Source organism: Nematolebias whitei, chromosome 3 (assembly GCF_014905685.2).
Source record: "Nematolebias whitei isolate Nwh7 chromosome 3, NemWhi1, whole genome shotgun sequence".
Taxonomy (NCBI): domain Eukaryota; kingdom Metazoa; phylum Chordata; class Actinopteri; order Cyprinodontiformes; family Rivulidae; genus Nematolebias; species Nematolebias whitei.
In genome coordinates, this window is record NC_056500.1 from 33,652,012 (window position 1) to 33,663,783 (window position 11,772).

At 41.8% G+C, this 11,772-nt stretch overlaps 2 protein-coding genes across 2 annotated transcripts in view; one reads left to right on the forward strand and one right to left on the reverse strand.

Annotated features, from left to right (window-relative positions):
* prkaa2 (protein kinase, AMP-activated, alpha 2 catalytic subunit) overlaps positions 1-4,812 on the reverse strand; it is a gene marked incomplete in the record, with an annotated part of 45,956 nt that extends 41,144 nt beyond the window's left edge. The window contains 3 exon segments of the mRNA XM_037698219.1: positions 1,889-1,982; positions 3,092-3,233; positions 4,534-4,812. Coding sequence (XP_037554147.1) covers positions 1,889-1,982; positions 3,092-3,233; positions 4,534-4,633 — 336 coding nt within the window.
* Positions 4,813-11,130: 6,318 nt separating this feature from the next.
* plpp3 (phospholipid phosphatase 3) overlaps positions 11,131-11,772 on the forward strand; it is a 31,796-nt gene continuing 31,154 nt past the window's right edge. Inside the window, exon 1 of the mRNA XM_037674303.1 lies at positions 11,131-11,229. Within this exon, the coding sequence (XP_037530231.1) occupies positions 11,131-11,229 (99 nt within the window). The remainder of the gene's footprint in view (positions 11,230-11,772) is intronic.

Consider the following 11,772-nt stretch of genomic DNA (forward strand, 5'->3'; position numbering starts at 1 on the left):
ATATATATATATATATATATATATATATATATATATATATATACACGTGTGTGTATAAAGGCGTTTTAAACCCTTCCCACACTCTTACAATATTCTGAACAATGTTTCTAAACACTAAACGCTCTAAAAGAGCATAGCATGTCATGATCTCAGCTCTCTGCCTCCGGCTGCTCTCTGCCATCTGCCAGCGCTCTCGGCCACGCCCACTTCTCCGCTGCAGAGCAGAGATATGACATGCTGCAAGACGAGCTGTGGGCTGCACACAAATTTTAAACAATTTATTTTAATTAAAAATGCCATGCTGATTGTGTCGCTCATCCGTCAATCAGCCAATTGTGCGTCACATCCAAACTTATTTTGAAAAGCCGCAATAGAGCGAGTCCACGAAAAATGAAGTGCGAAGTAGCGAGGGCCTACTGTTCATGTATTTAGTTATTTGTGGCCATGTTTGTGAATCAGAAGGAGGCAAGTGGAACAATAAGGCTACAAGGAGCAGAGGTCACAAAGTTTCATGACTCCAAGTATTTAAGAGCCCGGCATAGTCCATCCAAAGTGTTTAAATTGTCTCTCATTGTCGTAGTTGTGTGATGAAAATTGCATAATTTTGTTTGCAGGGCAGCTTCGCCCATCCCTTCTCGACACAAGCCTTGGACGAACTTTTTCTCACAGGCATATGCTCCAAGGACTGTGTGATTGGTCAAAAGTTTGAGGATGTGTTCATCAATGTGGAAATGCGCTCAAGACATTCAGTTGTAAAACTCTTCAAACACACTAAATTAGTCCAATGGCCAAAACCTCCTGAATGGAGATTGTGCAGACATCATGTATGGAGGAGTCTGTCTGCTGAAAAGTGTGGCGTTTTCTTTATGACAGATTTGTGGACAAATGGAGGACGCAGGGACGGAGTGGAGACTCTGGCAGGAAGAAACCCGCATCATAACGTATACTGCAGCGCGCGGGGGGGGGGGGGGGGGGATCACAGGAGCTCTGTGTCTTGGGGACTATGAAAGGTGTGTGTGTGAAAACAAATGTCCCACAACCATGTGACTGCACATCGACTGTTCGGCTTCAGATGGAGTGTTCCAGGCCCATTAGGGTTGACAGTCCAAGAAAATGGGAAGTGTGGTAAAGAAATGAAAAAGAGAGTTGAGTCAGGATGGAGTGGATGGAGAACAGTTTCAGAAATGATGTGTGACAAAAGGGTGTCAGCAAAGGTCAAAATAAAAGTTTACGAGACAGTAGTGAGACTAGCTATGGTGCATGGTTTGGAGACATAGACATGGACACAAAGACAGGAGAAAGAACAGCAAGTGCAGCTGAAGATGTTGAGGTTCTCTCTAAAAGTGACCAGTATGGATAAGATTAGGAATGAGATCATCAGAAGTACAGAACAGTTTGAACAAGTTGGAGATAAAGATAGAGACTGAGATGGTTTGGACATGTCCAGAGGAGGGACAGTGGGTATAATGGTAGAAGGATGTTAGAAATACAGCTGCCAGGAAAAAGACAAGGAAGGAGGAGATATATGGATGCAGTTAGAGACAAAATGGAGGTAGTTAGAGTGAGGACAGGGAAGAGGATGCTCCCTGTGGACACCAGTGAAGAGGGAACAGCTGAATGAAGATGTGTAGCAAAAGATTACTGTTAAATTAAAGGAACTTACCAAATTCAGATTTTGCTTGAACTGTTCATAAATCTTTTGTGTTTTACAAAAAAATTAATAGATGCACCCCAAAGATTAGGGCATTAAACCATTTCAAACTTTCTTTGGCCAAATAACCATAATGTTGAGAAATTAAATTCCTTTCTGATGACTTGGTGTCTATGGTGCCCAGTAGTCTGGGATGTCAAACTACAAGCCAGTTAATTAAAAATGAAAATGTCTTACCCGTCCATTTTTGCAGATGTAGTCAAACAGCTCACCTCCTGATACATACTCCATGACCATGAAGAAATCTGTTGGTGTGCTAATCACTTGGTAGCTGGAGCAAGAAAAAGCAAATGTACTGATGTGAATGAGGTCCAGGTCCAGATGACCTGACTAAACATTGTTGGATTTATACCTGGATTAATGAGCATGAACTTCAGTGTACTGATGTGGACTTCCTTCACATTTATTAGCCTTTCACATGCAATCTCTACAGTTTATTATTAAATCTCACTCAAGCCTATAAACTCATTTTATGAACTCCCAAGTATGCACATAACACATACACAAAATAAAGGCTGAGCGTAGGTAATATTTTCATAAAGGTCAGCTTTATTAAATTGAAAGCCAAGTAGCACGAATTATTACTTGTGGGAAATTCTACAATTCATCACAGTCTGTTGCTTTCTTGTTGAGCCAAGTGACGCCAGAGAGTCTTAGTGCAGGAAAAAAACAACACAAATTACAAGTGTTTTCATTTACCCCCAACATGCAAACATACAAAGGTTTTAAGACTCTTTATTAAGAACAAATAAAGCTATTAATTATTTAAAGCTGTGTCATTTTCTACAAACATGTTGAAAATGTTCTAGACTACCGTGCACTGGTCTGCATGCATGCATGACCGATAGCTAAAGTATTTGTTGCTAGGCAGCACTGTTTACAAAGTTACGCAGCACTTTTGTAAATGACCTGGGAGCTCCTATCTGTTATCACCTAAGGGTGTGAAAGTATGGACTAATCTTTGCTGCCACATCCTAAAAATAACACTGAGGTTATTCAGACAGAGAAATATAATGGTTTGACTAAGAGAAAGACACAGCATTGAATTGGGCGTGTTGTGTGGGGAAACATCTAGTGGTCCTCCAGGACCAAGACTGGACACCACTGATTTAAAGCATTGCTCATTATCTTTGCTTGAGATTTTATTTTTATCTCTGTCCAGGCTTGTGTCTCTGTGTATGTGTGGGTGAAAGAGGGAGGACATTAGTGTATTTGTGCTCTACCTACAAGAAATTTGTGAGCATGGTCAGTCCAACAAAGCCAAGTGATCATAAACTGTTAATACAAAACCTATAAACCAATAAGTTCCATATCTATAAGGCCTGACAGCACCAGGAGTCTAAAATACGATGAAAGAATGTGTTGTATTTCTCCACTTACAGCTTGATGATGTGTGGGTGTCGGAACAGCTTGAGATTCTGAATCTCTCGCTTGATCTTCCCCACAACATCGAGACTGCGGATCTTCTGCCTGTTCAGGATCTTCACAGCCACTTTATGTCCTGTCAACTGATGCTCACCAACTACAACAGCAGAACGCACACGGGAAACACACCATACAGATGAGCTATAATGAAGCATAAAGAAGTTTGTGACAAGGACATCAAAAATGACTACAAGCTGGTGGATTGCTACAAAAAAAAAAGATTTTTGTCTTTCGGTCGCTCCCTTCTTCAGGGGTCGTCACAGCGAACTAACTCACATGAAGACTTGACAATTGATTTTACACCAGATACCCTTGAGCCTTCTGTGTGGAGCAAAGAGCTGCCATCTAGGATGCTCTGGGGAGCAGATGGTTGGGTTTAAGTGCCTTGCTCAAGGGCACAGTGTGGGGCGAATGAGGGTGGAGGCAGGTGTGAGTGTTTCACCTTTCCCAACCACATTTTTTTAAAAAGGTTGTCGGTCCAGGGAGTCGAACCAGCGACCTTCCAATCCAGGCCCACCTTCTCTACCCTCTTCACCACCACTCTCTCATGCTTGCAGCAAATTATGCGCTGCAGAAAAATGGAATTAAATTTGCTTTTTTTTCTTGTTTGTTCGTTTTGTTATTTGCTCTAAACAGCTGAAACACACTGAGTAATGAATGTGTGCCTAATCTGTGGCACAAAATAACATTTTTTTCTATTTTGATGCAGCATGCAGATAATGTTCCTAATTTATTGTTGTAATGATTTGATCTGATTTCTCCTGCGCAGAGGATTTAAACTTGAGCCATGATGGCAGCTCATCTTAATTTAAACTGCGCACTCATAAAAACAGGGTGAAAAGCACAAGGTCATTACGAGACGTGGAAAAACTACCTGGAAAAAATAATAGCTTGCTACATTAAAAACTACATTGTCCCGAAATGTTTTTTTTTTTCCTGAATTAGCCATCCAAATATGATATCTAACAAGCTAGCACAGCTTTAAAACAACAAATGTTCGTTTACTATAAGTGAGCTTTATCCGACCCTAACCACGAGACGGGACCTAAACTATAAATAATTATTTGTTAAAGAGAAAATAATAATAATGAGTGTTGCTTTGCTGGTTTGTTGTCTTCCAGGTAATTCCACCTGCCATAGCTGATAACTGTAGCTACCGAAAGCTTCTTCGGTGGAAGAATTTGACTTTGAAGCGGGGGATTCTCAAATCACTGTTACGTCAGAAATCCAGGTTGTTTCTACTTCTAAAGCGCTCTGTTACGCAAACTGCGTGCTGTCAAGTTAAACACGGTGCGTTAAAACAGCAGACAGGGACACTAGTTAAGGTTAACTACTCCGTCCGGCAGACACAAAACGCCCACATTACCTTCAGTGTTATACAAATAAAACGACTTAACTCTTTACTTTGCCGAATGTCCCTACTCCGAGCGTGTCGCCGAGGATGTAATGGCCGATTTTTACCCTGCCTTCGTGCTTCTGTTGTTGCCGCTCAGCCATCTTCTCGGTTACGGACGGCAGGGTCCGCTCGGTGCGGTGGGCGTGCTGCCGGCTGGCAGCCTGTGGGGCACACGGAGGGGCGGGCACTTTAGCTGCGAGAAACCACAACGTGGAGCCTCCACCGAGCAGACATGACGGCGAGCAAAACAAAAATGCTTTTTAAAAAATCAGGGGCCTCATGTGTCAACGTTGCGTACGCACGAAAAGGTTGCGTGCGCCAGGTCCAATGCACGAGTCGGGATGTATCAACATGAACGTTGCGTGAAAGTGTGCGTAAATTCACGCACACTTTTGACTTGCCGTGAGATTGCTTCCACGCAAACCTTCAGTCCACAGGATCAGACTACGAAGTAGTGACACCCACGTAAATACACCGAAATATGACTGTTTGGTTTTCTGAACTTAAAGGATATTAAAAGATGATTTATTTATTTTATGGTTTAAATCCAAACAAGAAACTGAACCTCATTTAACCTTAAACAACATAACATCTAACGCGCCTCCAAAACGATCAAAACAATCTCAAATCAATGTGAACTGTAAAGTTTTTATATTTTTATCACACACGCCTGCGAGGCGCACAGACTGAGGAGCATAAAGTGTGTGTGTGTGTGTGTGTGTGTATGTGGGGGGGGGGGGGGGTAAGTGTGTAAGAGGCATTTCATTCTCACTGACACGAAAACGATGTCAGATCAGCAAATTAATTCAGAACCATCATCTGACTCCTCAGGTCCACTACACCATCATATATGTTCATAAATAGCAGCGTAAAGTTGTGCGTAATTGTGGAACAGTGGCAGCAGTGATGCGGGATGACGTCACCAATATAATAATTGGGAAGCTTTTTTTTCAAGGATCACTCAGACCAAATACTGATCAGATACTTCTGTTGTCCCTGAGCTGTGCCAGCTGGATGGGATGACCTGATTCATAAAATCTCCCCACACCGCGGAGGAAATACTTTAATTGGCGACTCGTTTTGTTGCATCAACTAAAGAATAAACTTTTTAAGTTCTACCAAGCTCCTGCGTGCCTCTTTGTTTACAGTAATTGTTTATTAAACACGTGCGTAACGTTGGAAACGTCTTAGAAAGGACCCTCCAGCAGACCTGCGCCCCCTGGTTTACTTTACTCAAGAGCAAAACCTGTTCACGTGTGTGGCAAACAAGTTTTTACACTTAGGAGCGTCTCTGGATCCCATTCAATGAAATGCTTCATTTTGCTGCATCTAGACATGTTTTTTAACATGCAGAGACCAGTATTAACATGCAGAGACCAGTATCCAACATGCAAAGGAGGAGTGACAGGGGTGGAGTCGGGTATTCCCTCGTGAGCTCAGTTCCACGTTGATTGGGATTTAAAAAAAGGACGCGTGCTTAGATCGGTTTGATTTCACACATCTGGATTTATTTGTGCTGCTTTCTCGATTTAAGCGCATGTTTCAGTATCAATGCACGCAAGCCATGAGGCACGTGGAGAGCCTGAGCCACCTTTGCCATGATGTTTGTAAATGGACTGTACTTATATAATACTTTTCTATCTTATCATATACTCAATCTGTGCCTCATTTACCCATTCATACAGCACTCTACTATATATAAACAAAGAATAATCAGTGATTTATCACATTCATACACTGATGGACACACATCAGAGGCAATGAGGGGTTCAGTGTCTTGCCCATGGACACTTTAGCATGTGGTTGTTGGTGGAATTGAACCCCCCAACTTTTGCATTGGAGGACGACTGCCTTAGGAATTTACTGAACATTGTTTTCTTTTTGTTTGTTTGTTTGTTTGTTTGTTTGCATCTAAAGTATGCCAAAACAACACAGTCTGAAAGGCATGAAACAGTGATTCCAAAAAACATCCTGCATGCCATGCTGACACATGACAGATTCAACTTGTTATAGAAAACTTTATTATAAAGGCATGTTTGCCTGTTTCTGTATTAGTATTAGCAGTAGAGTAAAAAAGTATAATTTTATCCTGTTTAGAAGGCTGCTGTTTGACTCATATTCTGGGTTTTGATTCATTTGTTACTCATAAATAAAGGTTGAATGAACGAATGTCTGCTGTGGTTCATGCCTTAGAAATTACAATAAATTATATTTAAAATTATATTTACATTATCAGTTTGTGTGGGGTTTTTTTTTTTACATGTTCCTTAAGTTCCTACGTGTTTTCTTTCTTATTTAAAAAAAATTGTTTGCTTCTTCATTTAATAAATGAAAAATAAAAATGGAAAACAAACAAAGGTGGCTCTTTAAACTTACGGAGGCTGAGGTGAGCTGCTTGTATACAACCACTGGATGGCAGTGTAAGTTTGATTTATAAAGCATAAAACAGCTGGCTTATTCTGAGAAAGTTTGCAATTTCTATCAAGTTGAGAAACAGCTGTGGCTTTTGACTTCAATGCCAAAGTGAAAACTGGGTCATTAAATACTCTGAATTTCTTTAAATCACATTTTCTAAGATTCATGATTAAAGTAAACAAGACAATTACACTATTAAACATTCCTGTGGGAATGAGTACTCCGGTTTCCTCTCACAGACCAAAAAAACATGCATGTTAGGGTTTTTGGGAACTCAATTGTCCCCAAGTGAGAGAGTGAATTTTTTTTTTTGTCTCAATTGCCTCTAAGTGTCCCTGTAATGGACTGGAGACATGTCCAGGGTGTCCCCCGCCTCTGGCACAGTGACTGCTGGATATGGGCACCAGTGACTCCTGCGACCCACAGAGATAGAAGTGGTGAAGATAATGGATGATGGATTAAATTCTGAAAATATAATAAACTAGAGAAATTGCATTTCCTGCGAAAATGCAGTGGGAATGTTTATTGCTGAAGAACTGGCTGAAGAATAGCTGAAATTAGCGAAAAACATACTTAAAGTAGCTGAAATGGAAGAACAAGCCTAAGGTAGCAGAATAAAGCAGAAAGAACACACATTTGCTGAATTTGTTTGGTTTTTTAAGCCGAAAATAGCACAAAAATTAGTAAATCACCTTAAAAGAAGCTGAAATGAGCAGATAAAAAGTAGATGAAAAGGCAGAAGGAAGCTGAAATTACCAGAAGCAAGTGGAGGAAGTCAATTGTGCCCAATTAGGCTGAAAGAAGAGGAAATGAGCTCAAAAAAGTAGAAATTATCTAAAAAAAAAAGCGGAAATTAGCCAAAAACAGCTGAATAGTAGCTAAAAAAGCAGAAATAAGTTTTAATTACCATGAAGCAAGTAGTGAGAGCACATTTATGCCGAATTTGAATGAAAAAATTTAAATGAGAGCCAAAAACAAGTAGAATTCGCTGAAAAAAGCTTAAATTAGCATAGAAACAGCTAAATAGTCTATATATATAGCTGAAAAGGCTGAAAATTGCAGAAATATGCTGAAAGGAGCATAACAAGCTGAAATTAGCAGAAAGGAGTTAGAAGAAGCACATAGATGTTGTAGTTAGCAGAATAAAGTTGAAAGGAGCACAAAACAGCAGAAAAACAGCGGAAAGTAGGTGAACGTAGCTGATTTTTTGTGTAGAAGGAAGCTTAAATTACCACTTGAAGGAAGTGAAGAGAGAGCAATTGTGCCCAATTAGAATTACCGAAGCAGAAATGAGCTCAAAAAAGTGGAAATCATTTGAACAAAATCAGAAATTTGCCAAAAACAGCTGCGTTTACATCTATACCTGATTAACTTTTGGAGTCAACCCCAATCAAGTTGCCTCAGCTAATCATTTTCAGCTTCATTTCACTTGTCCATACTCGGGTCGCAGATACATCAGGTCCATGAGAGAAACCCAGATATCCTTCTCCTCAGCAACACTCTCCATCTCCTCCATGTGGACCCTGAGGCATGCCCAGGCCAGAAAAGATACACAATCCCTCCAGCGAGTTCTGGGTCTGTCCTGAGGTCTTCCCAGTAGTACGTATCTAGAAAACTTCAAAGGAAGGTGTCAGGAGGCATTCTTATCAGATGCCCAGAACACCTCAACTGACGCCTTTTGATGAGAAAAAGCAGCAGCTCTACTCCAAGCTCCTCCCAGATGATGGAGCTCCTCCCCCTATTTCTCAGGCTGCGAAAGAACCCTATGAAAGAAGTTGTTTTCAGCCGCTTGTGTCCAGGATCTCGTTCTTTCAGTCATGCTCCATACGTCAGGTCTGCAGGTGAGGGTTGGAACAAAGACCGACCAGAACTTTACCTTTTGACTCAGCTCTTTGTTCACCACCACCACACTCTCAAGCAACCCCCTCATCACTGAGAACGAGCCGAGATGCCAAGATGCATAGCTGCAGCTGATCAGCTAAATAATCTTAACAAGCACAAACATGCCTGTAAATCAGTTAATTTTTACAGACATTGATTTAAACTTTAATGATGTAGAGCTGAGACCTGCGCACTCTGAGCACTGATTGCATGACATCCTTATTGATAACCATCCTATCAAGAGGCAGGATGGTTGTCTTCTGATCGGAGGGTTGGGGAGTCGATCTCAGGCCCAATATTCTTATCGGTGTATGTGTGAGAATAGATGTTTTCACCCAGCATATCTATACAACTGGGCACTTTTCTCACAGCTGATATCTTGTATAGCTTACATTCAGAAGAATCAAACTACGTCGAACCCAGAAGCAAAAAAAAAACAATGTTCTGGCAAACCTGAATTATGTCCACATCACAGAATATATTACCTGGAACTGATAGGAAAGGTTGTGAAACACAGTTTTGGACATCCTTTGGCATTAATCTAAATTCTCTGAGTGGTCACAGAACTATAAGCAAACATTTTTGTTGCAGTGTTATTGCCCACTGTCCAACTCACAGCTAGCAGGTTTTATTTTATTTTTGGCCTTGAAAAAAAATGGGACAATTTTATCTTTCAAATGACACATTACTAGGCCAGATGTGAGTGGACAATAATTATGCTCTAATTTGTAATGCAAGTTGTGAGAACTATCCACATAGAAAAATGTGCTGCTTAATAATATAAAATATAAATAAAAATTATGTATGCTTAATTGTCTGTGGGGCAGCACCGTGACTCAGTTGGTAGAGCTGTTGTTTCTCAGCGAGAAGGTCGCCGGGACCTTTCTGGGTAAAGTTTGCATGTTCTCGTGCATGAGTGGGTTTTCTGCTGGTACTGCGGTTTCCTCTTACAGACCAAAACATGCATGTTAGACTGATTGGTAATTCTAAATTGTCCCTAGGTGTGAGTGAGCGAGTGAATGGTTGTTTGTCTCTATATGTGTCCCTGTGATGGACTGGAGACCTGTTCAGGGTGTACCCTGCCTCATAGTGACTGCTGGATATGGGCACCAGTGACTCCAGCAACCCAAAAAGGAAGAAATGGGTAAAGATATCGAATGGCTGGATGAGTGTTTGTGTGAATGAGAAGCCTTTTAAAGCACATTGCAGAAAAAGATGATATATAAGTACAGTATGTTTGGACAGTTTTCCTTCTTCGTTTAAATTTTTTTGCCAGCACTGTGGTGGTCAATATGCATTCCATCCATCCATCCATCCATCCATCCACACATCCATCCATCCATCCATTATCTTTACCCGCTTCTTCCATTTTGGGTCACGGGGGTCGCCAGTGCCCATGTCCAGCAATCACTGTGCGAGGGGCGGGGTACACCCTGGACAGGTGGCAAGTCCATCACAGGGACACATTGTTTAAACCAAATTTTGCAAAACATATCAGGCTCAACTTTTTCCGAATAAAATGAACGCTTGCAGTAAAGCAAAAGTTCCATTGTTAAGTTCAATGGAAAAATCAATGCAGACGTGTGTCCTGTTTTTAGTGTTTTACCTTGTTTTATAATCTAGCATGTTCTCATTTTGTTTTATATCGCTACTTTTATTTTATATGCATTTTATGGCTGTTTATTGTTGTCTGTACCTTATCTGTGGTTTGTTTAAAACAGGTCTCTCGTGTGAAATGAGTCCTCGTGACTCAGTGAGCCTAACCTGTATAAATAAAGGTGGAATGAAAAAAAAAAAAAAAGCGCTCTTTCCTAAACCCCCTGGGCCCCCGTTTCCGCTCGGTGCGCCCCTGTCCGCCGGGGCCGCACTTAGAAAGTTTTCCATCCAGAAGATCAGACTACCCAGCAGAGGGAAGAGGAGGGCCGGGCCTTGAAGCTGTCGGGGGTGGGGGGGAACAGAGAACAGGGGGAGGAAGAAGAGGAGGATCGATATAACCAGAGCGTCCGCGCGCAGCTCAATCCTCACTCTCTTCAAGTGTTTGGAGCGAGTCTGATAAACGGAGGAACATTTCATTCCAACCTTTTTAAAAGGAGGTTGACGTGTTTGAGTGCGTGGCGCGGGTCCGCTCATCTCTAATCAGCAGACCATCATCATCATCATCATCAGCTCCGGTGTTTGGACGTTTGTTTCCCGGTGAACAGGACTTTTCACATCCTGACAGAACCACGCGTGTCCACCTCCAGCTGCGCTGCTGCTGCGGGTCCCGAGGAGCTGCAAGTGGACTTTTCAAATGCAATCGTACATGTATGAGAAAGCGATGGCCCAAGAGACGAGGAACGGAGGAACGTCCACGTTAAACAACAACAATGGTGCTGACAGCAGCAAGAAGAAGCTGCTCATAGTGCTCGACATCTTCTGCCTCCTGCTCGGTAGGTTTCCATTATATCTTTAGATCAGCGCATGCAAAACAGGACAAACTTTGCTATCACGTGTAACAGATTAAAGTGGCGCGCTTCTAACGAGTGACAATAAAAGTCTTATCCGTGAAAAAGTTTTGCAGATATCTGCAACGGCCAGACAGCATCCCCTTATCATCCAGCTCTGACATCAGCCACAGACGCCTGAGCAAAGCCACAATGACACCCTTCAACAACAAAATAAACACAGTTTTGTCTTGAAATGTGCAGTGCATGATTAAAACACGTGCAGCAGTTAACGGGGGTCTAAATGGATGAAGCTAAATGTGTTGTTTGTCTCAGCAGAGGCATCATGTGTTGTCATCACCAGCATATTGATCATTTCAGGCTCCCGCGGATCAGCTGGCTGCCAACATGCCTGTGGGGCACATGCTTTGAAATGTTGGACCCTGACCCTGTTACTGCCCTTAAAATAGCCCCCCCACACGCACACACACCTCCCCTCTTTCCTGCCTGCTTGCCCCATT